The 25,263-nt window shown below is 38.4% G+C and overlaps 1 protein-coding gene and 1 long non-coding RNA gene across 9 annotated transcripts in view; one reads left to right on the top strand and one right to left on the bottom strand.

Moving 5' to 3' along the window:
• Window positions 1-25,080, bottom strand: part of LOC144638711 (uncharacterized) — a 28,459-nt gene extending 3,379 nt beyond the window's left edge. For 2 of the 5 annotated variants that reach the window (XR_013567991.1, XM_078497933.1), the window contains exon 1: window positions 680-1,004. Coding sequence is in view for 3 of the 5 variants with exons in the window: in XM_078497933.1 (XP_078354059.1) it covers window positions 680-681 (2 nt within the window). In the remaining 2 variants the exon portion in view is untranslated. The other 3 variants (XM_078497936.1, XM_078497934.1, XM_078497935.1) reach the window with 3 other exon arrangements.
• LOC144638712 (uncharacterized) lies at window positions 12,759-20,692 on the top strand. Of its 4 annotated transcripts, none has more exons than XR_013567993.1 (5): window positions 12,759-16,982; window positions 17,047-17,263; window positions 17,549-17,647; window positions 17,847-18,030; window positions 18,465-20,692. It is a non-coding gene; the product is annotated as an uncharacterized LOC144638712 (long non-coding RNA). The 4 variants fall into 4 exon arrangements; XR_013567994.1 differs by having other exon boundaries at window positions 12,759-17,131; window positions 17,201-17,263; XR_013567995.1 differs by having other exon boundaries at window positions 12,759-17,131; window positions 17,201-17,263; window positions 17,549-17,653.
• Window positions 25,081-25,263: the final 183 nt, after the last annotated feature.

Here is a 25,263-nt window from a genome sequence, read left to right as displayed (position 1 = left end):
AATTATATTTCTGAAGACATCTTAAAAGTCATTCGACAAAAGAGGTCTCTCTTCATTCCCGCTGTCAAGCAAGCCCCCATCTGTGTAATCTTTAATAATTTACAATTTAAGGAGTTTCATGCGCGCAAAAGGATCACATAGAAATTTGTTTTGGATGAAATAATGGAAAACTAATGAAAAAGTATAATATCTAAAGCGAAAAACCAACTCATATCACAAGTTAGTTCTGCCGGGAGTTTGTTAAAAAAAATAAACATTCTGTTATTTCAACAAACGTTGAAAAACTACATACACAAGCTATGAATACTCTCAAGAGAGGATATAACTTATCTCGAATATTTAACGGTTTATACTGGCTTCGACTTTTCCCTCTTTTTTAAAAAATTACAATGTATAATAAAATAGGATGGAAATTAGTTTTTCAAGCCAGTGCGAAAAAAGGACAAATAATTTACTGTGGCTCTATGGGCACTAAATTCGCGGCAGACATCAACTTAGTCTATGCAAATCTTCAAAACTAGCTTAAATGTTGTTAAATTAAAACCTTACTTATAATGTAAGAAGTACCTTTAAATACACCTATCTGTTTGTGTGAATTAAAACTATACGTTTCTTGTTGTATTTTTTTTTATAGAATCAGTTTTAAATAAAGACTCAAACAGTGTGACTTAAAACTTACATGTCGGCATTAGTAATTCCCGCTTGCTTCGTCCAGTTGTGAGACTTTTGTTCCCGATTATTCGGGTTTCATTTTTTAGGACAGAAATTGTTTTCGTCAACTGAAGGCATCGGCTGAGGATGAATCCAGATATCTTGTTAGCAGCGACCACCACAACACAGGAATTGCATGGAGGAAGCGTTTCGTAAAAAGTTATTAATTAGTATACATATAGCGCTCGACCAACAGTACATAATACATACAATAAATAATTCAAACTGAACTTTCGTCAAAACGTCGAGAAAACTCTATCGTATGGCTCATTGGTTTTATAGTTAATCAGTCAATGAAGTTAGGTACCTTGTGGTTTTATCAATGTAATGTCCTCAGCATTTGCCGTTGTCAAACTCCATGTTTTCGTGACTAATTACAAACGCTTGCCGTTTCACACTGGGTCTATAGAAATTAGGAGACTTCACGAGGCTTTTAATTACAGTCCACAGAGGTGAAATTTCTTTGTTGAAGTGTTAGCAGCAAGATGAAAGATAATTATTATGTAAATTTATTAAGATTCAAGGATTCGAAAGTCGAAAAGTCAAAAAATAGATAGTGGTAGTAACCATTGATTGAAGATTTCTGTGATAAAGACAGGTGCCTTCTAGTTTTGCCGTTGCTTGTTCACTGACAATCAAGAATCTCACGAAAAACCTTAACTATGTTTTACAGAAATAAGTTTTACAAATCACTGGTGAACGTCGACCGTTCGTGCTGCTTACATGAAAGGAAGAAAAAATAAAACAGAAAGAAAGAAAGAAAGAAAGCTAGACGTTTTTTTGAAAGATTTTAGCAAAACTGAGTGCTCTTTTGAGAAAACTTTCTATCTTTTAATTTGGTTCACGTGGCACTTCCAAACATTTTTTTGCGTAGTTCCCCGCGCTTCTCATCGGATACAATTTTTCGCGCGCTTGCCACCCCCAGGGGGGGGGGGGTACTCGAAGTATACATGAAGGGGGAGGGGGAGTCCGACGGAGCTTCATATTGCAAACCCCCCAAAATACCCAAGCCTGAAATCTAGACCCAAAAAGATTCCTGGCATCAAAATTTCCAACCCCAAAAAATACAAGACTTAAATACCTCAATACTCAATACTGACATGATTTTGCGTCAATTAGCATATGAAATTGGTATGTCCGTTAATGAATTTTTTTCTGATCCACTGATGGCAATGAAAAAACATTATTATGCCTGGCAAAAAACCCGAAACGAAAAGTTCGCTTGAATTGGAGATAAGACACAAAAAATACGCGTATTTTTTAAGACCTAACAAAATACTGTCAGATCCCTTGACCCAAAAAAATACCGAGCGTGTAAATTTTCAAACCCAAAAAAAAACGTCGCCCCCCCCGTCATGTATACTTCGAGTACCCCCCTGAGTTGCCACCATTTTCCTCGATCGCGCGTGCACTCTTGTCTTGCCCAAATCATTCCTCGCGCATTTTAAACCCCCGCCAAGCCTCGCACTCCCTCACTAAATTTCGAGAAAAACAGACTGCAAGTAGTCTAAGTTTTCGTGTGCTTGCCACTATTTACATGTTTCCCACGCTTCTCACCGGGCACAAGCTAGGCACATGTTATCCCATTCGCTGTTTTCACCGTTCCCATAATACATCTTGTTTACCCCCCAAAATTTTTGCATAAGCATTGTTTTCAATTTCTCTTGGGATTTACCGTGACGTGCAATCGTCCCCAGAGAAAATGAAAACAATGCTTATGCAAAAATTTTGGGGGGTTATTTAAATAAAACAAGATGTATTATGGGATCGTGAAAAAAGCGAATGCATCCCAATTGCAAGTTTCTGTAAACTGCTTGGCAAGTTGCGCTATGGGGAGTCAAACCGTTATCTGCAATTGGGAGAATTCGAAATGATCAAGCCATTTGCGGAATGCCGTTTGTTTTAAAAGTCTGATAATCCAATTCAACGAAGCGACGGACAAGAAATGTACTCCGTTCACAGTCAGATTTTTTCACAGTTATTCAAGCGCGGAGCTCGAGAGCTGCCGGAGCAGGAGAATATTGTGGCCTTTTTAAGAAATAAACTCGTTTTCTGGAATCCACTTAGTAATTATTACTGAAGAATCAGATTTTTAGTCGCTTTAAACTGAATTTGATTTGTTTATTGTTTCCGTTTTGCGATAATTCAACATGCCACGTTTGAAAAGAGCGGTATCAGTCGTTGTAGGATCATTAACGCCTTTTTGTGTTATTGCATTGTTTAAAGTTATACTGTATTTTTGCGTGCGGTATTCTAAGCGTGTGACGGTATGTTAATTTTTTTTCGCATGGTGCGAACAGTTTTTGAAAGTTCGTTGTAAAGTTTGGACGTTATTTCTTCAGTTGAGCCAATGTTTTATCGCCTTTAACCTTTGCTGCAGTTTGCTTAGGGATTCAATGTGGTTTTCAGTGTCAGTTTCCTTTTCTCGGCACCGTGACAAAAGTAAGTTTCTGTAGTTCGTTTATTTAAGCCTGGTTTTCACTAGCGACCCAAGCACAAGCGCAGTCACGCAAAAAGGACAAATTTTGATCCTTGTGCTTGTGCTATGCGCTTGTGCTTTTGCTTGAGTCGAAGCTTTTTTCACGGTGAAATAAGAGCTGTTATCCTTGCGCTTGTGCTTGCGCTAGTGCTTGCGTCGCTAGTAAAAACCAGGCTTTAGAGAAAAAAAATCCAGGGGGCCCCCCACGGGGAAAGGGTGTGCGCATGCGACAGTCTGGCCGGGCCGTGGAGATGTGTCGTGTGACCATTGCATTCAGTGGTTTATTTAGGTTTCAGTTTGTGTTGTTTTCAATTTATTTTGTATTGTAATTTTTGTTGCTCGTATTTTATTTCAATATTAACCACGCTGACTATTGTTGGCTCCCCTTGTAATACATCTTATTTATCAGGTTTCAGGCTGCAAAGGATCACAACTAATGTTACTTGCCGGATTGTATCCTTATATGGCAGTTACACTCCTGGATTGTCTACATTTCGAAAGGTAAAGATTGTTTCCAAAGCTTCGCTATCTTCATTGTGTGAATTCTTGAGCCATAAAAGCAAAATACTGAAACGATTGATGTGTTCAGCCAGTTATATTAACAGTTGAGCTTTTTAAATCGTAACAGTGTAACTGTGTTTGTGCGTGGTCAACAAGAATTTTACACTTTCAGGATCAAGAATGCATCAATTTTTGTTTTATAAACTCTGGTCCGGAAAGAATAATTCCTGAAAGACGGACAGAAATTTGAGGAGCCCTTCGGCTGTTTTAAGACCGACTGTTTCTGACACGAAGCAAAGACGATGCTAGTGGGGGACTTTTTATAGGCTCGCTCCGTGTTAAACACCGAGGGCGATGTTAGCCTGCAAAACAGGCCGCGGTTTAGAGAGGCAGAGCGTGGAACGCGCGCCCCGCGCGCCTTCACGCTTCGCGCTATGTTCGCGTTTCGCGCTTTGTTCCGCTAAACCGTCTGTTTTGAAGGCTAGAGCGAGCCTGCAGGCAGGCTTAACTGACGTTAATTTTCATTTACTTAAGATGAGAAAAATTAAAAATATATTGACGACTTACGCCTGCAAGGCTCCAGCTGCGCGTCGCGGCTCCTCGCGTAAGGCGCGGAAGTGCGGACCACTTCTTGATTCCTTTGCATTATTTTTGACCAAAATGAGTGTTTCGGCCAGACTGAATTTCAGAACTGATTCAAAAATCGATTTCTTATTTCAAACCTCACAAAATAAATGAGTCTGATGATGTTCTTAGCTACCCAGGATGGCCAACAATGGCTATCCGTCAGTGCGTAAAGTGAATAGTCGGCATTTAAATTTCTTTAAGTTTAAAAACTTAAAGAAATTATATTCGAAAAAACAATGTTTCTTCTGAAATACTTACACACTTCCAAAGCAGAGTGCACAAAACGTATCCAATGTCAGACCAAAATCTTCACACGCAGCATTTTGATCGTTTTCCGTTGCTTTTCAGAGGACAGACGCCTGTAAAATTAAAGAAATGTAACAAGATTTACATCGTACTGGCATGTAATCAAGTGTTTGCTAGTAGCTACTAGTAAAAACCATTAAAAAGCCAATGTAATTTAAGGAGCCAATCAGAAATCAGAACTACCCCACGTGGGAAAGGGTGATTTAAATTGGCAGGTCCTCTTCGTGTCCGAAATTTTATCAAAAACCTGCGAAGGCGAGATAGCAATGAGAAATCCTGACAGAACTTGCCGTTACTCTTTCTAAAGCAACTTAATTTTTTACACAAAAAGTTTAAAACCCTGAATTTTTAAATCGTTTCAGTAACAGCTGTCTTGCCAAATATTGGCAGTCAATGACGTAAGAGGTGGAAAGCCCGTGCAATAAAAACAAGCCAATTAGCGAATAGTTTTATGATCACGTGATGTACGGAGGAAAAGCGCCGTCTTCAAAAATTTTCATTCCTCGCTAAACACTCAGAAAGGACGCGGGGGTTTTACGAAAGCATCTCGGAATTTCCATTTTTCGCCAACTTAATTGAAGTTTTAACCGACTTCAGCAACATTCTTCGAGTTACAAAAGCGAGCTGAGGCAAACATGTGAGTGTCTTATTGTTTCAAGTGTTGTAATTATTTGACAAAAATATTGCTTAAATGTTTGTGCACTCACGGAAAAAATTCGGCGTGTAATTTCATGCCGAAAAAAAGTCATTTTTCGCTCACGAAAAGCGTTTGCTCTACGAAATATGAAGCCTTAATTAGTTCCTTTTTAGTGACTTATTATAATTCTATTTTTTACTCACAGAATTTGACGGAGAAAATTGAAACACTGACTCGTTCGCCTTTCGGCAAGAGTGTACATGTTGCTGTACACACGTGCTATCGCCATGCCGGATTGGAAACCATGTTTACAGTATCAAAACTTGTTAGGTAAGCATTATTCCTTTGGTATACTTAACGTTAATTAATAAGAGTTGACTGAAATTATTTTTGATGCGAAAAAATTTCATTGAAGTTCCTTTAAAATTTTAAAGAAACGAAGAAAACAGAATTCCCACGTGAACGCGCGAGTGGCCTCATTTTCCCGCGAAAACCAAAACGTGCGGGGTCCTTTGAATGTTTCTCAAGTTATTTGCGTTGTACGCTGAATTTATTTATTTTTACACAATTCCCTAACTCAAAGTCACATTATACAAGGGAAATAAAATTCAGTGCCGAGTTTTAATTCAACTTTTTGATTCTCCGCCTTTTTAGAATTACTCCAGAACTATTTTCTTTCAAAGAGCCTAAAAACTGTTGAATGGCGCGAATCAGCTCGTATTTCTTCAATTTTTGTTGCCTCCGAATTCAATACAGCAATTAAAAAGGTTTTTGTTAAAATTCTAATTTTAAAATGAACTCATTCAGTAATGAACGATATTTATCCAAAAATCTAAATCTAGCTTTCTTTTATTTACTGTCAAAATTCTGTTATGCGCGAGTCACGTTTCGCAGAAATTTAATTTGCGCGAGTGGATTTTATTTCAATTTTGGCAACATCCACGGAGTTACATTTGACTAATGTTCTAAACATTGCGTTGGAAACGTTTAAAGTTGTGTTTCATTCTTTGCATTTCAAAACAAGAAGAGATTTCGAGTTTGGTCAGTCGCGTTAAAACACCGGCTTGCGAAACATCGTGCAACTGCAAACATCGCGTGAGATTCACAGTGGTATTTGCGTAAACAATCCGGATGTTGATGAATTCCGTTAAATTCTAATTTCTGAAATATTCGGTCTGAAAGACTGAAAATTCCCTTAAATAGAGTTAGCTTGTTAAATTGACGAATCTGCTAGGAAGCCCTTTAAAATGAGTCAGGATTTGAGTTTCACAAACATTGCGTGACTATAAACCCTGTCAAATGTTCTTATGGCCTTTTTTGGCAACGTACATCCATGGTAAACATAGATTTGTTCCGATTTTTTTTTCATTCTAATTTTGTACGATAATGAGTTTCTTCAATGCGAATATTTCAAAGAAAATTATTTGATTTCATGCAGTTTAGCTGGTTTCCACAAACTATTTATTTTTAAACAATTTTCCAGGATGGTAGATCTTACTGTGAAAATAATTGTCAATCTTTTTTTGTAAAAAAAAAAAAAAACAACTTAAGATTGGGTGATTGAAATTGGATTTTTACTAATAAGAATAAAATGTTAATTTATTCATTGGTTTGTGCTCTGCAGCTTAACTGCAGAATACTGGGCCAGTTTCACACCTCATTAGTAGCAAGGTCACTGGCCCAATAAACAGAATTCAAATGTTGTGCCCATGTTTCTGAGTGGTTTAAAATAAGGTTGTTCTCTCACTCCTCCACAGAGACTCTTTCAGTGGAGGCAGAAAAGGCAAAAAAAGCAAAACCAGCTACAAGAGCTTTCTTTTCACCTATCCCTGTTACCCAGCCAGTATAAAAACTGAAAAGAGGCCTCTGTGGATGCATGGGAGATGCAGGGCAATTATTATATGGCAGATCTTATAAAAATAATTCTTTTCCATTTTTTCAGCTTTCTTTGGTTCTTGAGGAGCACACTCCAGTTCTATCACCAGGAACGGAACACCTTCCCCAAGCAATCCTCAGCTCCGCCCATACAAGACAAGACCTGACTCCAGTACCAGTTCGACTCAAATGGGGACATTGTAAGAAGTGATGGGAATGGAGGGGTGGGAAAGATGAAGGGATTACTCTTCTCTTTTCCACTTCACATTTTCTACTTATGATTTACTCAGGAGAGAGAAGACTGGGAAAGAGTCAGTAAGAAGATTCTGATGGAAGACTTCTCTAAAGCATATATTGAACATATGCTGTTGGTTGGTGAATTGTTGTGGGTTGGGATGGTGGGCTTATCTGTAGGTAATATAGTAGAGCTCTGGATGAACCTTTACCACCAAATTTCGGCCAGAAGTCTGGCAGAGACTTCTGATTCGGCATAATTTAATGTAGTTAGATTAGTTAGATGGGCCCTGGTGTGGTTGGTTCCTTCCTTTAGGCTTCTCCTTTGGGTTCCTTTTCAGGTTTTTTGGCCAAGATTCGACTTTTTTTCATCTTTCGGACAAGATTCGACTTTCTTCAACTTCGGCAACACAGCTGGCTTAGCAACATGGATTTTTTGGCAGTTCCAGTTCTACTTCGGCAAGAAATCTTCAGCACTGCATCTCCTGCTTAGTTGCGCGGTTGAAACTTTCTTTTGATGTTTTACTTGATAACAGGAGCTTTAAACACTGCAATCAAGTGAAACTTTCGACCAAATTATTTCTACCAAAAAAAAAAAAACTTTACAAAACCATTTTGGCCCAAAAGGTTCAACCAGACATGACCTAAATAACTGTAAATAACTAGAGATTTTGAGTTATTCAGCTGAGAGGAGGAAGGCTGTTTTTGCCACTCCTGTGCAGTTTACTGACTTAACTCTAGTTTAAGCGAATACCGGTATTTAAGATTTGGACTGAAAAGCAGTTTAGAGGGAATATAGGGGACCATGCACACACCTCAGTTTAGGTCGTTTTCAAAACATTTAGGCCAATTGTCTAGTGTCACATTTTGGCAGTTTTGCAACTGTCAGTCCAAATTCTGGGCCATTGTTCTCTTTAGGTTCTAAGGTTCAAGCCATATAATTGTATTGACATGGCAGTTTCCCAACTGTCGGCTAAATTTGTTGCGACAATCAACTCAATGCCAGTATGGAGCATGGAGCAGGAGCACTGGCATTTTTTTTTTATAGCTTTAACAATGGCCCATATCATATTTGTTTGCACTTCACACTTTAGGCCAATTGTCTTGCCATGGCAGTTTATTAACTGTCGACCAAATTTTTTTGAAAGTCAATTCATCACCTACAAGGAACTCAGAGTGGAGGAGCACTGGTGTCTAACAGCATCCCATATAAGGTAGGGCAAGTTCTACACCCTGGCATCAGGTACGTGGAGTAACTTAAGATCGACTTTCGGATTTTGATTTCGGATTTCAGTTCGGCATTTCATTCGGTTTACGTTCGGCTTTTGATTCAGAATACAATTGGCCTCCAATTTAATACACAAAGGCTTGGTAGCGACTACAACTTGTTAGCAAGCCAGTACTGATGCTCATACCATCCAGGGCACCTAAAGTGTTCACATCGGGATGTCAAATTTACTGACATGGTAACACTTTGGGTTTCTTAAGGATGCCACTTTTTTGCATAGGAATGCGCACCGCATTTTTTTCGTGTAACATATTTTAAACAATAAAACCAGAAACACTGTCTCTGTGTCTTTTTCTTTAAGTAATAGAGCTAAGATTAATTTAAGGTAACAATATAATGGCACTAAACAAGGCAAAACAAGATAATAGAACTAATAGTTTTATTTGCAGGTTATTAAACAAACGGTTACTAACAATTTTTATTTCAGCTCCGAGCCCATTTTCGGGGGCAAATTTGCAGGCTGGCAGTAGGAATGTGATTCTGCTTAAAATATTAATAATTTAATTTAAAAGCCATGTAGCATATTTGAAACAAAAAAATTAAAACCAGAAAAACTGTCTCTGTGTCCTTTTTTAAGTAAATTAAGCTGCGATTAATTTAGCATTATTGAACAATGCAAAGCAAGAAAAAAGTACTAATGGTTTATAATTTCAGGACCTTTGACAAAGGGTAAGTTAAATTTTTATTTCAGCTCCGAGCTCATTTTCGGGGGCACTGACATGACTGACAAATGGTAAGTTAATAACAAATTTTATTTCAGCACCAAGCCCATTTTCGGGGGCACACTTCTAGCCAGCTAGAACATGACTTGGAAACAGAGAACATGGTTCACAACTTTTGTGTTCAAGAGGATTTTGGATCATGTTTCTTTCTTCAGATGGTAAGGTATAGTGTACATGTATAATTTGAACATGACAGCATGAATGATTTCATTTAGTATACGTTTCCAGGATATCTCATCACTGCCAGCCACGCCCAGTTACGTGGACATTTCATGTACTGGGTAAGTGTGACCTAAAAAGAAGCAGATATAGAGGTAATTATAAATTATTATAAATTATTTAATTAATTTAAATTACAACATTTTCATGGCAATTATAAAAAAATTAAACTTTCAAGCAGTCATTAAGAAATGAAGCACTGCCAGTAATTACGGTCTGTATATATCTCTTTTGTAGCCAAGTGCACATAAAGGCTAAGGCCAATTGCCTGGAGGAAGACTACACCTACGTACATTCAGTCCATAACTGTATACAAAGCACAAACAAAAAACACTAAGACTTGGACCATTTGTCTGAAAATGAAGTCAAATTATATTCCATTTTTCAGTACCCTATATAAGTCTAAATTAATTACTATTAATTTATGTAATTATTACCACTAAATTACTGTATCTTTTTTCAGCAGGTACAACTGACACAAGCACAGTCTGGCCAATATTATTGTCTGTTGAGGAGTTCAAAATATAACATTTTCACCAAAAATGTATTCTGATAGCATTTTTTAACAGTGACAGCACATGGATAATAGTTATTATTGTTTGTTGAGTGGACCAAATTAAACATTATTCTTTAGCACCATCGAGGAGACAAAATTATCCAGTTTTTTCCAACAGTGACAGCAAAAAGATAATTGTCTGGAGTGTTCAGTAGACCAAATTATACATGATTTTTTTAACACCATGATTGAGGAGGCAAATTGTATTAACATCTTTTTTTCAACATTAGCACATGGATAAATTGTCTGTTGAGGAGACCAGATTATAATTAATATGTTCAATTTTTCAGCACCATAGAGGAGGCAAAATTATATATAATATTATAATATTATCAACGTTTTCCAACAGCTGAGTGACAGCACATGGATAATTGTCTGTTGAGTGGACCAAATTCAATACACAACTTTTCGGCTCCAGCTTGAGCATGTAAAATAATTATACTAACAGCATTTTTCAACAGTGACAGCATATGGATAATTGTCCATTGAGTGGACTTAATTCATTTAACACAATTTTTCAGCACCATCGAGGAGGCAAAATTATATTAACAGCATTTTGCGACAGTGGCATCAGCACATGGATAATTGTCTGTTGAGTGGACCAAATTCAATACACAACTTTTCACCTCCCTCGAGGGGCAAAATTATTTTAACAGCATTTTTTGAAAGTGACGTCATTACATGGATAATTGTCTGTTGAGTGGACCAAATTCAATACACAACTTTTCACCTCCTTCGAGGGGCAAAATTATTTTAACAGCATTTTTTGACAGTGACGTCATTACATGGATAATTGTCCGTTGAGTGGACTTAATTCATTTAACACAATTTTTCACCTCCTTCGAGGGGCAAAATTATTTTAACAGCATTTTTTGACAGTGACGTCATTACATGGATAATTGTCTGTTGAGTGGACCAAATTCAATACACAACTTTTCGGCTCCCTTGAGCATGTAAAATAATTATACTAACAGCATTTTTCAACAGTGACAGCATATTATGGATAATTGTCCGTTGAGTGGACTTAATTCATTTAATTAACACAATTTTTCAGCACCATCGAGGAGGCAAAATTATATTAACAGCATTTTACCCCAGGAGGATTTTTCAACAGTGGCCAGCACATGGATAATTTAATTATTATTGTCTGTTGAGTGGACCAAATTAAAAATGATTTTTTAGCACCATTGAGGAGGCAAATTGTGTTAACGGCATAAATGTTCAACAGTGACAGCACATCGATAAAATTGTCTGTTGAGGAGACCAAATTAAATGTTCAATTTTTCAGCCACATTGAGGAGGCAAAATTATATTAACAGCATTTTTTTACAGTGACAGCACATGGATAATTGTCTGTTGAGTGGACCAAATGTAATACACAACTTTTAAGCTTCCTCGTGGAGGCAAAATTATATTAACAGCATTTTTTACAATGACAGCACATGGATAATTGTCTGTTGAGTGGACCAAATTATACACAACTTTTTAGCTTCCTCGTGGAGGCAAAATTATATTATCAGCATTTTCGACAGTGGATTAATTGTCTGTTGTTTTGCCAAATTAAACATGATCTTAAATTTAGCACCATGAGGAGGCAAATTGTATTAACAGCATTTTTTCAACAGTGACAGCACATGGATTATTATCTGTAGAGGAGACCTGATGAAGCTGATGATTGTGTATTGAATGTACACAATACACAACTGCCGGGGATATGAGCTGGATAACGATGCAGCCTTGTAGATGTTTGGAAGCTAACTGTAGCCACTGCATGAGCTGACGATGGTAGTCCATAGAGTCCATAGAGAAGTCTAAGCCATCACAGATAAACTAGTGCAGCATACCTGGAAACAGGCTGGTGGCAAAGAAGCATTTCACACCCGTCTGATACTGATCTCAACAATGAACATTCTAAAGGCAACAAGCCAAGCAACAAGTAGTGCATTTTCTGAGGTGAAAGTACTGAATACAACCATTCAGTGGGGAAAAAATTAAATCTACACCATCTCATTTTGCTGTTTAAGTGTCTAGATGATGTGATTCCTTTCCTTTGTTGTAATTTATTTTTTGTAATTTATTTACCCATGTGACACGGAAGAGCTCAGGAGCTCGTAAAGACGTGTACGTGCATCCAAGATCGAATTGGAATTTGGAGTGTTGGTTTTTGTGGAGGGAGGAAAACCGGAGAACCCGGAGAAAAACCCTCGGAGAGGAACGAGAACCAACAACAAACTCAACCCACATAATTATGGCACCGGGCCAGAATTGAACCCGGGGCCACATTCGTGGGAGGCAAGCGCTCTCACCACTGCGCCACCCCGGCTCCCCTAGTGTGTGGAGCTTCATTTATGGGCATATTATATTTATGGGCATATTATATTTCTGAGGATGGTTCTTTGGTTGGCTTAGGTGTATATCACAGATCAAAAACACCTGCTGTCGAGCCAGTAACCCAGCTAATAACCCAGTTTCTGTAGCATTTAGCAGCTAGAACCTTTGAGAAGATGACTGGGAGAGATATTTCTTTGCCACTGTCGATGGAGAGAAGACCACAAAGTCCAATATATATATTTGAAGAAAGTATCTTACTTAGAATTGTGCTTTACCCTAGATCTGCTTTAATGCCTTCATGTTCGTACACGTATCCACATAACTACTTGACTAGAGATAGTGCTGGCTTAAATGCTACACTGTCAAAACTTTCTGAAAAATTCTTTAAGCCTTAGCCTGCTAACATTAGAGTTGCAATCCAACAGTCCTTTTCAGGACAATCCTCTCCTGGACAATCAAACTAGATGTGTTTGAGGTGCTGCTTAATTGGAATTGTCAGTAATTATTTTTTTCTGAAATACCCCAAAAGTCATACAAACAACCTAGCTGGCTTGTGATGTCAGAGTAACTGCATTTTAGTTTTGTGATCAAGTCAACTGGGAAACTGTGACTGAATGAAGAAAACTTTAACTGCAACTGTGGGATTCGTACAGCAGGACATGTCTTCTATCTCTGTAAGTACAAAACGGCCTTGTTTCCATAACAACTTTTTGAGCTCAAGACTATCCAACCAACACAAAAAGGACTGTGGAGTTGTCTGGGAGCACTCCAATCATTTTTAAGTTTCTCCCAGTTTCTAGAACTTGGTCGTCCTGTGGCTTTTTTAGGTTTCTCCCAGTTTCTAGAGCTTGGTCTTCCTGTGGTATCAATTACTCTCTCCATTTGCTTTTCTGGTGATGCTTTTTAAAGGTACTGATTATGACAAATGGATAGAAAGGCCACTTCACCCCAAGGACTGGGGGTCAAACAGTGTTTCTTGATACAAAAGAGTTCTAGCTAAGATCCCAGCTAGCATGAAGACTGCATTGAACTGAAAAGTGTGGTAAAGCACCTTTACACAACAGGTCGTAACTTCTATCTCTAAAAACAGCCTTGATTCTATAAAAGCTTTGATCAGCTTTTTAGCCACATCCAGCAACCACATAAAACCTATGAGCAAAGCCCTCAGTAGTTCTTATTTTCTTCTGCCAGTCTGTATGTCTTGGTCTTCCTGTGATATCATTCACTCTACATTTCTTTTTGCTTTGTTGATGCTTTCATTAAGAACTGAATTATGATGCAATCTACAAAAAAACTGTGGATACCAGGCCAAAATACTACACCCCAATGGCTCATGGTGCTAATTTGCAATAAAAAGCGCAAGTACATGTTAATTTCTCCATGACCAGAAAAGGCTTCACTGTAACTAATTCAATATCTCTGCTTGAAAACTATCAGCAACTTCCAATGCAGCTACCTTTGTATGGCAGAGATTTTTCCTGCAGACATTCAAATATATGTCATATAATTTATGGCTTCTGAAGCATATATCACCACCCAATTACTTTTAATTTTCTCTTGCATTATACACATGTACTGGATGGTGATCAGTTAAGTCGGCAACAAAGACACCGATGGGAAATTCAGTTGACTCCATTATACAACTTGGACTGCAGTGATCCTGGAGATTGCATTGCCTTGCTACAAATGTGGCGCCACTAGGCCTGAGTTTATGAGGTTATGACAACGACAAGGACTGCCCAGACATTGAAATTCTTGAAGCATGGATGCCCACGATCAAAAGACACAACACTGACCAGGAGAACTGAATGACAGCGGTCCGCTGAGGGAACAACAGCACACACACACGAACAAAATGCACCAATCAATCACAGCTGTTGAAAACCAGCCAATCACAGAACAGCAGTGTGCTTCATAAGGTCATATCCAACCAGTGGACCATATCACCTGATGAAGACTAGCAGTGTGCAGTCCAAACGTGGTGATCTACATCATAAGTGACTATGTCGTGAGACAAACACAACATACTTTATTACCTTTTAAGACCTGTTTGAAGATGGTCATCTCAAGTTTAGGACCAAGTTGCAAATCTTGTAAACCTACATAACGGTTAACCATGCAGATTACTTCACAACACCATTTCACCCTGTCATTCCATAGTATGGAAGGATCTCGAAGCAAAGGACCTTCAGAAGTAACTGGCAAGATTCAATGTTGCACCTGCATATCACAGTATACTGAGAGGGCTTCTGGATTTTCCATGGCCGCCAAAATATCATCATTCAGCCAGTTAATCATTTCAAGGATCCATAATATCTGCTCGGAAGCCAAAAGATAGTCAAATAAATTGCTATATTTAGAGGAAGCAACATTCAGCTCTAGCTGGTTTTCATGTTGGTCCTCTATCCAGGTTGAATTGGAATTTGATCTGATGGTTTATCAGAAGGGAGGAAAACTGGAGAACACAGAGAAAAACCCTCGGAGCAAGGACGAGAACCATTAACAAACTCAACCCACATATCGCACCAGGCCGGAATTGAACCTGAGCCACATTGGTGGGAGGGGAGTGCACTCACCACTGCACCATCCTTGTTCCCAAAAGACTCTGAACTCTTGCACTTTAAATGCCTGGACATTACCCCCTTCTTTCTGAAAACAAGGAGTGGGATCTTTTGTCTCCTCACTGGACAACCTTTACCCTTAATTGACTTTATATTAAGTGACTTAAACAGAGCAACTGTACCTCAACACAAAATGTAGTTCCTCCCTATCAGTCAACTTCTTGTGGTCATTTCTTGGGCCTTAAACACGGCTTGAGCATCTTTGTAATGGCGACTTGACAAATTGAAGGTTTCCACAGTTTTGGTTTTGGCATTTCATTTTCTGGTTGCCAGTGAAAATCTATTATGACTAACGGTTTTGCTAGCTGTGTCATCACATTACAATCTACACATCAGGATCCAATCTGAACTTCACATTAAGTTAGAGTATTGCCTGACAGTGAGCAAACCTCAATGCAGTCATCTTGTAAAACCTTATTCACTATTGGATAAACAACAGCAAATGCTAGCAACACTACCCCAAAGTTTTATCTTCTGGGATTCTGGTCTTAGTTGCTGTCAGGGGTTAACTACACTAATTGAAGTTGACTGATCCACCAACAACTTGACATTTTTAACTGCAGTTGGATCTGCTCTTTTTATAAAGACCTGCTCCTGCCATTTTTTAGCAGCTGTTCAAAGAGTGACATTTTATCCTTTTCGGCAGTCTTGCAACTTTCTTACTCTCCTTGTGACCACTTTATATTGAGAATTGTTGATGGTATAACAGTTACAAAAGCCAGATTTTACTTTGTTTCCCAACCTCATGAAGAACTGATCTTCAGTTTCCTGTTCTTTCTGGTCAGTACTAGTTCTCTTCCTGCATCTAATTAAGACCCACAGTGTCTTTCAAAGTGCTCACAAAGTTTCTCCAACTTTATATCCTTTACTTGACTGTAACTGTTCAAGATGTTGAGACTTCAGACAACGTGGCATCAACTTCTGCCAGCAGCCAAAGTGGCTTTAATTACTTTCTTTACATGCTTCAATCAATAATTTTGTCTCATTGCATCTCATTATCATTATCACCTGTCCCTTCTCTCTTCTTGGAGAATACATGAAGTTCTGATCTTTACACATACTCCAAGCAGGTGTTTTTGGCAGAAGTTTTTACTTCCTATTAGTCAAACCCACTTGCCAGATATACTAACTTTTTTCTCAACAGCTTAATTGTCTGCCTAGCTGTCTTGCAGTTTAATTCTCATCCAGTTTTTTTGACATTTTCATCTAAATTAGTACACTTTACAAACAATTAATGAGATTTGAGAAAGAACATAAGGTAATATGAAAGTATTCAAGCCAAGTGACAGGACTTAAATTTAAAACCACGTTTCATTGCTGAATGCTCTACCACTAAGCTCACGAAGTCTAAAAAATTGTTGATTACCCACAACATGATCATGGTGAAAAACACTGTCTAGGACTTGCATATTGCTATTCCAATTCTCTGCAGTCTTTTGATTAAAATAAGTTTTGACTGAGATTTGACGCATATTGGAGTTCAACGCACGAAAAGCATTCATTTGGTTTCCAGCAATGAATTAATTTTATTTTTCAAAAAATGCATAACTTTTTAAAACGGACTCAAAATTTAGGCTTCAGTGGGATTCAAACCAACGATACCAGACTGCAGTACTACTGCTCAACTAGATAGCTATGGAACCACTTGGAGATTGTTAATTATTAACTGCCAAGCATTAGTTCTTTTCAATCAAAGGACCAGAACAATGACCACAGATCTGTCACCCTACACTGAGTACAAGGGACACTGAGGCAGTCAGCAAAATTGGCCAGCCAGGAGTACAGACCTCTCATCCCATGCAGAGCAGTCAAGTCCTGCAGTGAGCTACAGTAACAGCCAGCCAGGACCATAGACCTTCCATCCCATACAGAGCAGTAGAGTTGGACAGACCGCAACAGGCCAGCCAGGACCAAAGACCTCTCATTCCATGCAGAGCAGGAGAATGGACAGACCCCCAACAGGCCAGCCAGGACCATAGACCTTCCATCCCATACAGAGTAGGAGAATGGACAGACCCCAACAGGCCAGCCGGGACCATAGACCTCTCATCCCATACAGAGCAGGAGAGTTGGACAGGCCCCCAGCAGGCCAGCCAAGTAACAAGGATCCCTTGTACAACCCAGCTACAGAACTATGTTGGACAAGCAGCTTTAAGGTTAGTCCTCATACGGTAACCAGTTTACAAACACATACATAAATTAATACAAAGATCCATGAACATTTTTTTTCAAGATCGATACTCATTGTTCTTATGTCATATCAGTCTTGTATGTCGATCCTCACTCATTGATTGATCTCACTATGAAAACTAGTAGCTTTCACAGTAAGATCATTCAACACAATAAAAATGTTGATCTCACTATGAATAAACCAAGACTTTTAATAATCATAACAAAAGTACAAAATAACATAAATATCAAACATTTTTGCTCTTTTTCAGGCTGTGATTGGCTGAAGATGTGATACTCCATAATACCGCTTATTGGTTTGAATTCAACAACAACAACCATGTTAGAAAGCTGCTCTGAAGGCACAACAGGTACTGGTAAGGATTTTGTTTTTCATTTTTAGAATAGCATTTTCATTTTTCAGATGTATTTTTATACTAAATGCAGGTTGTTTTCTGATGTATGTTAATAAATTAAATTACTGTTCAGATCACGCAGAGATCAGTCTTGTGAAACTGACATTAATTTTTTAATAATTTATTGTTTGCTTTTTTTCAAATTTATCAACAGTAAACGGCTGAGATGTTTTCATATTAAACCCTGACCAATAGGAAGTGGTACAGGTACCTGTCATAAAGCTGATTGCAGTGCCGTCTTCGCATTAGGTGACTGGACACAGCAGCCTGAGGCAGATCAACCTGAAAGGAATTGATGAACAAAATGATTAGCAAGCTGGGAAGCTCCATCTTGAACGGTGAGAAAAGTGTTGGCTTAATTTGCAGCTGGGGGTCACATTAGTTTTTTATTAATTTTATTAATGTTTTATAGGCTCAGACATTCTTATAAGTAATTTATACCAGTGCATGCCTTCAAAATCCCTAGAATAACCTGAACATTGTTCAAAAAATAAATCAATTTTCAATAGGCCATTTCTGATATATATTAAAATTCTAACTTGGCTACAAGGCTTGGGGGAAAAAAAACAAAAGAAATGATTTATTCATCCTTCAACCTCAATGTGGTATCTTTTGTTTATTCCCCCAAGCCTCAGAGCCAAGTTGAAATTTTAATATATCGGAAATGGCTTATTGCAGAAACATTTTTTGAGATTCAAATCTATACCCCTTACATTTAAATACATATTATGTATTATAGCTTGTTAAAATAGTCTATCTTCCGTTTTTTTAGCAAGTGACTATGGAGAATTGACGCCGGACAGTTGACAAGTAGATTTCTTGATGATCAAGTTAAAGTCTAAGCATCCTTGGAGACCCAGGGGCAGTTAGTCAGGGCAAAACGAGAAACAAGACAAAAATCACTGTGAGGAAAGTTTTCAATAAGGAAAACTTTTGTTGTTATGATTTCTAGCCAGTTTACTTGGTTTCACCCTGAATAACTGTCTAAGGTGTCCTTGAAGAAATCAAGACTGAACAATATTGTAAAGTACTCTAATCAAGCTAGCACATCTATAAGAGATCAGAATAACTAGCTAGGTGGAATATCTGAATACATTGATACCTTCACCAATTACATGTATCATTTATTTATAGACATGCTTGTTTTCAGTAGACTATTTCTGACACATACAGACTTGTGTCCGGTATCAAATGAAATTTCTAATTAAAATATCTAAAAGCCCTTTATTTACTAAAATAATAGCAACAGGGCTATTTGTTTAAAAACAATAGCTTGAAATGCTATTATTCAAAAATGAAAAGCATTATTTAGAAATAATAACTTGTATACTATCATTAAAGTTTAATGATAGCTTTCAAAGGTATTGTTTTAAATAATAGCTCCATTCATTTAAAAATTATAGCTTGGAAGCTATAATTTAAATTATAAATAATAATAACTTGAAAGTTATTATTTTAAAATTTGAATAACTTAAGATCCATTAATTAGAAATTTCATTTGATACTAAGGCCCAAGTCTGTATGCGATTTGATACATGTAAGTCTTCAGAAAAGAAAGATATAACGTGATAGCATGATAATAATATTTTTAAGCTTGTGGACCAAATTGGACACCATGCATGATTTTTAAACTAAAGTAATTACCTTTATTTTGAGGTCTTACAGAGGCTTCTAGAGGTCAGACTTGAATTTTAAATCACAATTTTTTTTCTAAACTCCACAGACTACTTTCAAAGTAAAAATTCACTCTGGACATAATGAGCTCTCCTTTGCTTGCTTTAAAGCTAACTTTAATCCTGACATATAACCTTAAATAGCAACTAATGCAATGATAACATATGGAGAGTTCTTTTATGTACCAGTTTGGATTAAAAACCCCTTTTAATTAAAACCCTCTTGCATGTTTTAAATTTGGTTTAAAATTCAAGTTAACCTGATATAAGCTGTCATTTCATCAAAAAAAAAAAGAATAATATTTACCAAATAAAAAATAAAAAAGCAATTAAGCACAGTTCACATGAAGTTGTGCTGGAAATTTAATTTTTACTTATGGGCAAAGTAAAGTACATATGGTCTGGCTGGGAGTTGTAGCAAATGCAGTGTAGCAGATTTTTTTCTGACCTTACTATAGCCGCAGTATGATATTTAGACAGAAGTTCCTTTCACGTGCATGGTTATGATATTAGCCTGTTACAAACACTTAAGCAAGTTTATGAGAACTCAAAAGTTTGGGAAATGGGGTTGGATTATTTGGGATTGGATTGTGGTTTGGGTCAGGAGGTTGGATCAGGTTAGGGTAAGAGTTTTGGGCTTGGGATAGGGTTAGGGCAAGGGTTGGGAATGGGATTGGAGTTTGGGATGGGGTTGGGGAAGGGCTAGGGATTAGGGTTTGGGATGAGCTTGGGTCAAGGGTTAGGGATTGGGGTTTGGGATGGGAGTAAGGCAAGGGTTAGCCGGCAATAGGGTTTTGAATGGTGAAAGGGAAAGTGTACAGGATTGAGGTTGCGGTTTGGGTAAAGGTTTTGTGGATTTGGGTTAGGGAACTGGGATTTTTGGTTTTTTGAGTTCTCACAAACTCACTAGTGTTTGCATCAAGCCTATGAATGTCAATGAGCATGCAAACTGTTATGTTTAGCATTTTGTAAACTTTTATAAAAATTATTTACACTATTTTTGATCAGTGTTACTTAGTGGATGCCAGCCTGTTCTGTACTTTGCTTTGATCAATTTCTTGCAGTACTTATTTTATTGAAATCATACTGTATTATTTATTGTTCAAGTTAACATGTTGTATACTCTAAGAGCTTTTTGACCTTTAAACTCCAAAGGTTCAGGTGAACTGCATTGGTTTGGAGAATACGTTTCCAGTTTTCTCTGTGTCAGGAGTTTTTGCTGGTTTTACGCATCCGGCTTTTCACCAGTAATTTTGTTTTGCTGTTAACAACAGCACTTTACGTCAATAATTAATGATTACCTAATAAAGTAGTAATATGGAGATAATATTGTTGTTTTGATTCTAGTTCTGTTCAGGTCATCACAGTAAAAATGAAAATGTTACAATGTTTTGTTCCTCATCCCCTTCTCTTCTGTAAAAGTGTTTCAGTAAGATAAGACAGGTTCAAGCTAAAGCCTCGGTATTTCTTTAAGAAAACACTGAGAGGAAAAAGAAAGATGTCACTCCTTCGTCACATTTATTATACCGTACTTTCTCAATTAAACGCCCCCGGCGTTTATTTCAAACTTGGCTCCGTTGATCCGGCGTTTATTTGAATGGCGCAGTTTATGGAAGGAAAATTTTTATTAAACAAGGGTTTTAAATCATTATTTGTGACATGAACGTAATTTGCCATCATACCTAAAGCACATTATACCTCAAATAAATGCCTGGAAGGCTTACTTACAAATCTTGCTCGGAGACCCGGCGTTTAATCGAGAAAATACGGTATTACGTCCTTTGTCAGGTGAGCCATTTGGCTGCAAAGTTTCGTCTTCGGAAACAGTCCTCAGTGGAGGTCACGTTTGCATTCTCAGCCAAAATCACAATGGTGTCAATAAAATTTCAAATTCCCTACCCCCCAGATTATTACAAGAAAAATGCCAAGCTAATGGGGGGTGGGGGCAGTATTTCTAAATTGACTATTATTGACTATGATAGTTGACTCGGTGCTTTGCCATTTATCAAGTATCAGCAAGAGGTTTTCGCAGAACACCATTTATTAATTATGCACCTATCAATGGTTTGGGGGGGGGGGGGGCAACCCATGGGAATTTGAGATCGTGAAGCTCTCCCATGCCCAGGGTAGGGATTTTGACATCTAAAATGGTCTGCTGGGTTAGAAAATTAAGAGGAGATATGTGAAATTTAATTGATGTTCACTAGGTGCCCAGTGTCGCAGACTTACCGCGATGAACTGGGGCAGAGTAAAGGCCAGGTTACGGAAAGAAAGGCCTGGTTACCTGCTCAACTTGTGACCTTTGGGACAACGTGGTTTACGAACGAGTGTGGACATTTTTCGTGTGATACTTTAGATAATTTGTAGTGACATTTGGACCATTTGAAGTTCTGTTGTTAGACTCGGCAATATGTGATTCTCACCTCGGCAACATGTGGTAGCAGAGCGAGGTTATAAAACCTTTCAAACGTGGAAAATGAGTGGATGTATTCGTCAGCGTTTGGGCCCGACGAAGAAGCGACTGAAGGATCGAATCGAACAGGTTGAAACCTTCCTTCAACAAGATGTTTCTCTGGATGAAACCGAGTACAAAGCCAACCAATTACTCCTCAAGTTGGAGAGAAATCTCGAAACTTATAAAGATTTACTGGAACAGCTACAAGAGGCATCCAAAGAGGACGAAGCTAAAAGCCAGCGACTGGAAAATGAAATGGAAGACTTCAGTGTTCTCGCGCTTGATGGAGACGAAGCTATTTGCGATCTTAAAACACTTCTGATTAATATTGCCAAACGAAAACAGCAGACAACTGAAAATGAGGGAAGAGAAAAGGAAAGAGCTCATCAAAGAGAACTTCAAATGGAAAAACTTCAACAAGAGAAGGATCTTCAACTGGCAAAACTAAACCAAGAGAAAGAGATTCAAATGGAAAAGATGAAACTGGAATTGGAAATGTTGAAGCAGAATGAAATAGACAAACAGCGTGAACATGAACTAAAGAAATTGGAAGTGGAATTGGAGGCTAAGAGAAAATTGGTTCAAACTGAGCAGGAAATGGAACTCAAAAGAGCGACTACAGATACAGAACTTAAGATGAAAGCAGAAATGGAACAAAAATGTCTTGAATTGGAAAAAGAATTTGGCACTCCAATTACTCGTCACACTCCCACTATCAAGCTTCCCAAACTGGAACTTCAAAAATTCAATGGAGATGTCCTGAAATGGCAGGAATTTTGGGATTCATTTGACGCCTCCATTCACAGAAATCCAAATCTTCAACCTGTGGACAAATTCAACTATTTGAAAATTGAATTGGAAGGAGCTGCAAGTGCAGTTATCTCTGGGCTGGAGCTAACTAACTCCAACTATGAAGTGGCAATAAATTTACTTCAAGAGAGATTTGGGAGACAAGATATCAGGATGGATGCTCACTACTCAGCGTTGATGGATCTTCCTATCTCTTCACCTTTCACTGCTAAACTCCGTGAAACCTATGACACGATTGAGAAGCATCTTCGTTCTCTTAAAGCCCTTGGTGAGAATGTGGAACAGCCACATTTTGTTTTTCTGATTAAATCAAAGCTGCCAAAGGAAGTTGTGTCCCGTATGGAAGAGTACAAAGATATGGAGGAGAAATGGACGGTGGAAAGCATCCGAAAAGCTTTCAAACGTTATGTTTGTGCTCAAGAGGTTGGTGAGCGTCAAACTCCATTGATTTATAGTCCTGAAGACCAAGATACTAAAGTGAAGTCTCAGAACCAGAAATCACTGTTTGCGAAATGGCCTGGAGTTACAACTACCGGGGCTTTACTTTCTGGAAATGCAGTATCTTCCACTAAAGGTCAAACATTAGGCTGTTTTTACTGCCAAAGAAAGGATCACTGGAGTGACCAGTGTAAAACGTATCCAACTGTTGAATCAAGAAAGGCAAAAATCAAAGGAAACTGTTTCATCTGTTTAAAGCCAAATCATTTACTGAAAGAATGCAAGGTTAGCAAACCATGTTTCCACTGCAAAAGAGTTAAAAATCACCACAGAAGTCTTTGCCCAAGAAGGTTTTCTTCTACTGAGGAAAATAAAACTGAAAGTTCGTTATTGGTTTCTGGCGAACAAGTACTTATGCAGACTGCACTGACAGATACTGTGAACCTCGAGACTTCAAAGAAGCTGCCTACCCGACTTTTGCTAGATTGTGGAAGCCAGAGAACCTACATAAGTGAGGATTTAGTAAATAAACTTCAACTGAAGTCCAGCAATTCTGAAATCCTAACTGTCTTCACGTTTGGCTCCACGAAGCCCAAGGAACTTAAAACTACACTGGTTGAACTTGGTTTGAAATTAAAGAATGGAGAGACAATGAACATTCAAGCAAATGTAGTTCCAAAGATTACTGGAATGATTCAGAGGTCACCTGTCAATTCTGAGCAGTTTGACCCCCTTGTAAGGGGACATGAACTTGCTAACACTCTCCCAAATGAACTAGAGGTATCAAGTGTGGAATTGCTGATTGGAAATGACTACTACAGTGATTTGGTTTTGCCAGAAAGGAAGAAAGTGAGACCTGGACTGTACTTGCTTGGATCTCATCTTGGTTGGATTCTCTCTGGTCGACTGCCAACTGAAGAAACTAAAACGTCAGAAATTTCCTCCACCACTATGCATCCCACCCGAGCAGCAGCTACCCAAGCAAGGCAACTGATGCAGAATCTCCTTTCCTCGGAAATCGGAACTTTCTCCTGGGGGAGTGTCGCGGACTTACCGCGATGAACTGGGGCAGAGTAAAGGCCAGGTTACGGAAAGAAAGGCCTGGTTACCTGCTCAACTTGTGACCTTTGGGACAACGTGGTTTACGAACGAGTGTGGACATTTTTCGTGTGATACTTTAGATAATTTGTAGTGACATTTGGACCATTTGAAGTTCTGTTGTTAGACTCGGCAATATGTGATTCTCACCTCGGCAACACCCAGGGGTGGGGAATTCACTCTGGATTCCAAAAAATATCAAATTCCCCTAGGGTTGCCCCCCCCCCCCCCCCATCTTGAAGCAAACCACTGATAGGTGCATTATGCATACAATTTTGTATCTTTCGTTCAGTTTAATATGACTCTAAATGTGTGAAGGCTTATGTGGAATATTTGTAGGCAGAATTAATTTCTGGTGCTCTGCAGAATTCTTTTCAGCAGTATCAGCTTGTAAAAACCTTGAGCTTGCAGTCTAAAACCCAAGCAGTCAAATCAACAATTTTTTAAATAGACTTGCAATTTATAAGCTAAATATACACGTATCAGTGTTAACCTGCTGAGGGGGGGGGGGGGGCATAGGGCATAGGCCACACAATTGAACATAGCTGATACTTTCTGATCAAATGCCCAACCCCAGGGCATTCGTGGATGTTCAAAAGAGTCACCAAACTTCAATAAAATGTTGTAGGAAAGTCCATTAAAACGGTCAAAAGTCCCCACTACGGGGAAGCAATTGCGGTCAAATCCCCTGCCTATGCCCGGCCTCCCCTCAGCGGCTTAACATTGATAGGTGCATTTTATGAACTGACTTTGTACGTTTCACTGACCTCACTGCTGTATTTCAGTCTCATATTCTGTCAAAAACAGTACCTTGTCCATCGAACACTCACACGGTGCATAGCCTGGGTACAGTTACAGTTTGCGATATGATTTATCACCGAAAACTGTTTTTCGATGCCGCGTGAGCGCCATCTTGGATTGAAAAAACAGAGAAGGCTTGGGGCGGAGAAGCGACTTAGGGAGTAGGAGTGGGGCTAGCCTTCGTTCTTTTGGCACGTCACGCAATCCTCAGAGGATTGCGTGATGAACCAAAAGAACCTCTGCTTCTTCGTTGCGGGACGCGAATGAGAGGCGGCTGTATTCGCAGGCTAAGGGTG

This window comes from Oculina patagonica, chromosome 14 (assembly GCF_052425735.1).
Source record: "Oculina patagonica isolate OP01 chromosome 14, crgOcupat, whole genome shotgun sequence".
Lineage (NCBI taxonomy): Eukaryota > Metazoa > Cnidaria > Anthozoa > Scleractinia > Oculinidae > Oculina > Oculina patagonica.
This window is presented reverse-complemented; position numbering and strand designations above follow the sequence as displayed.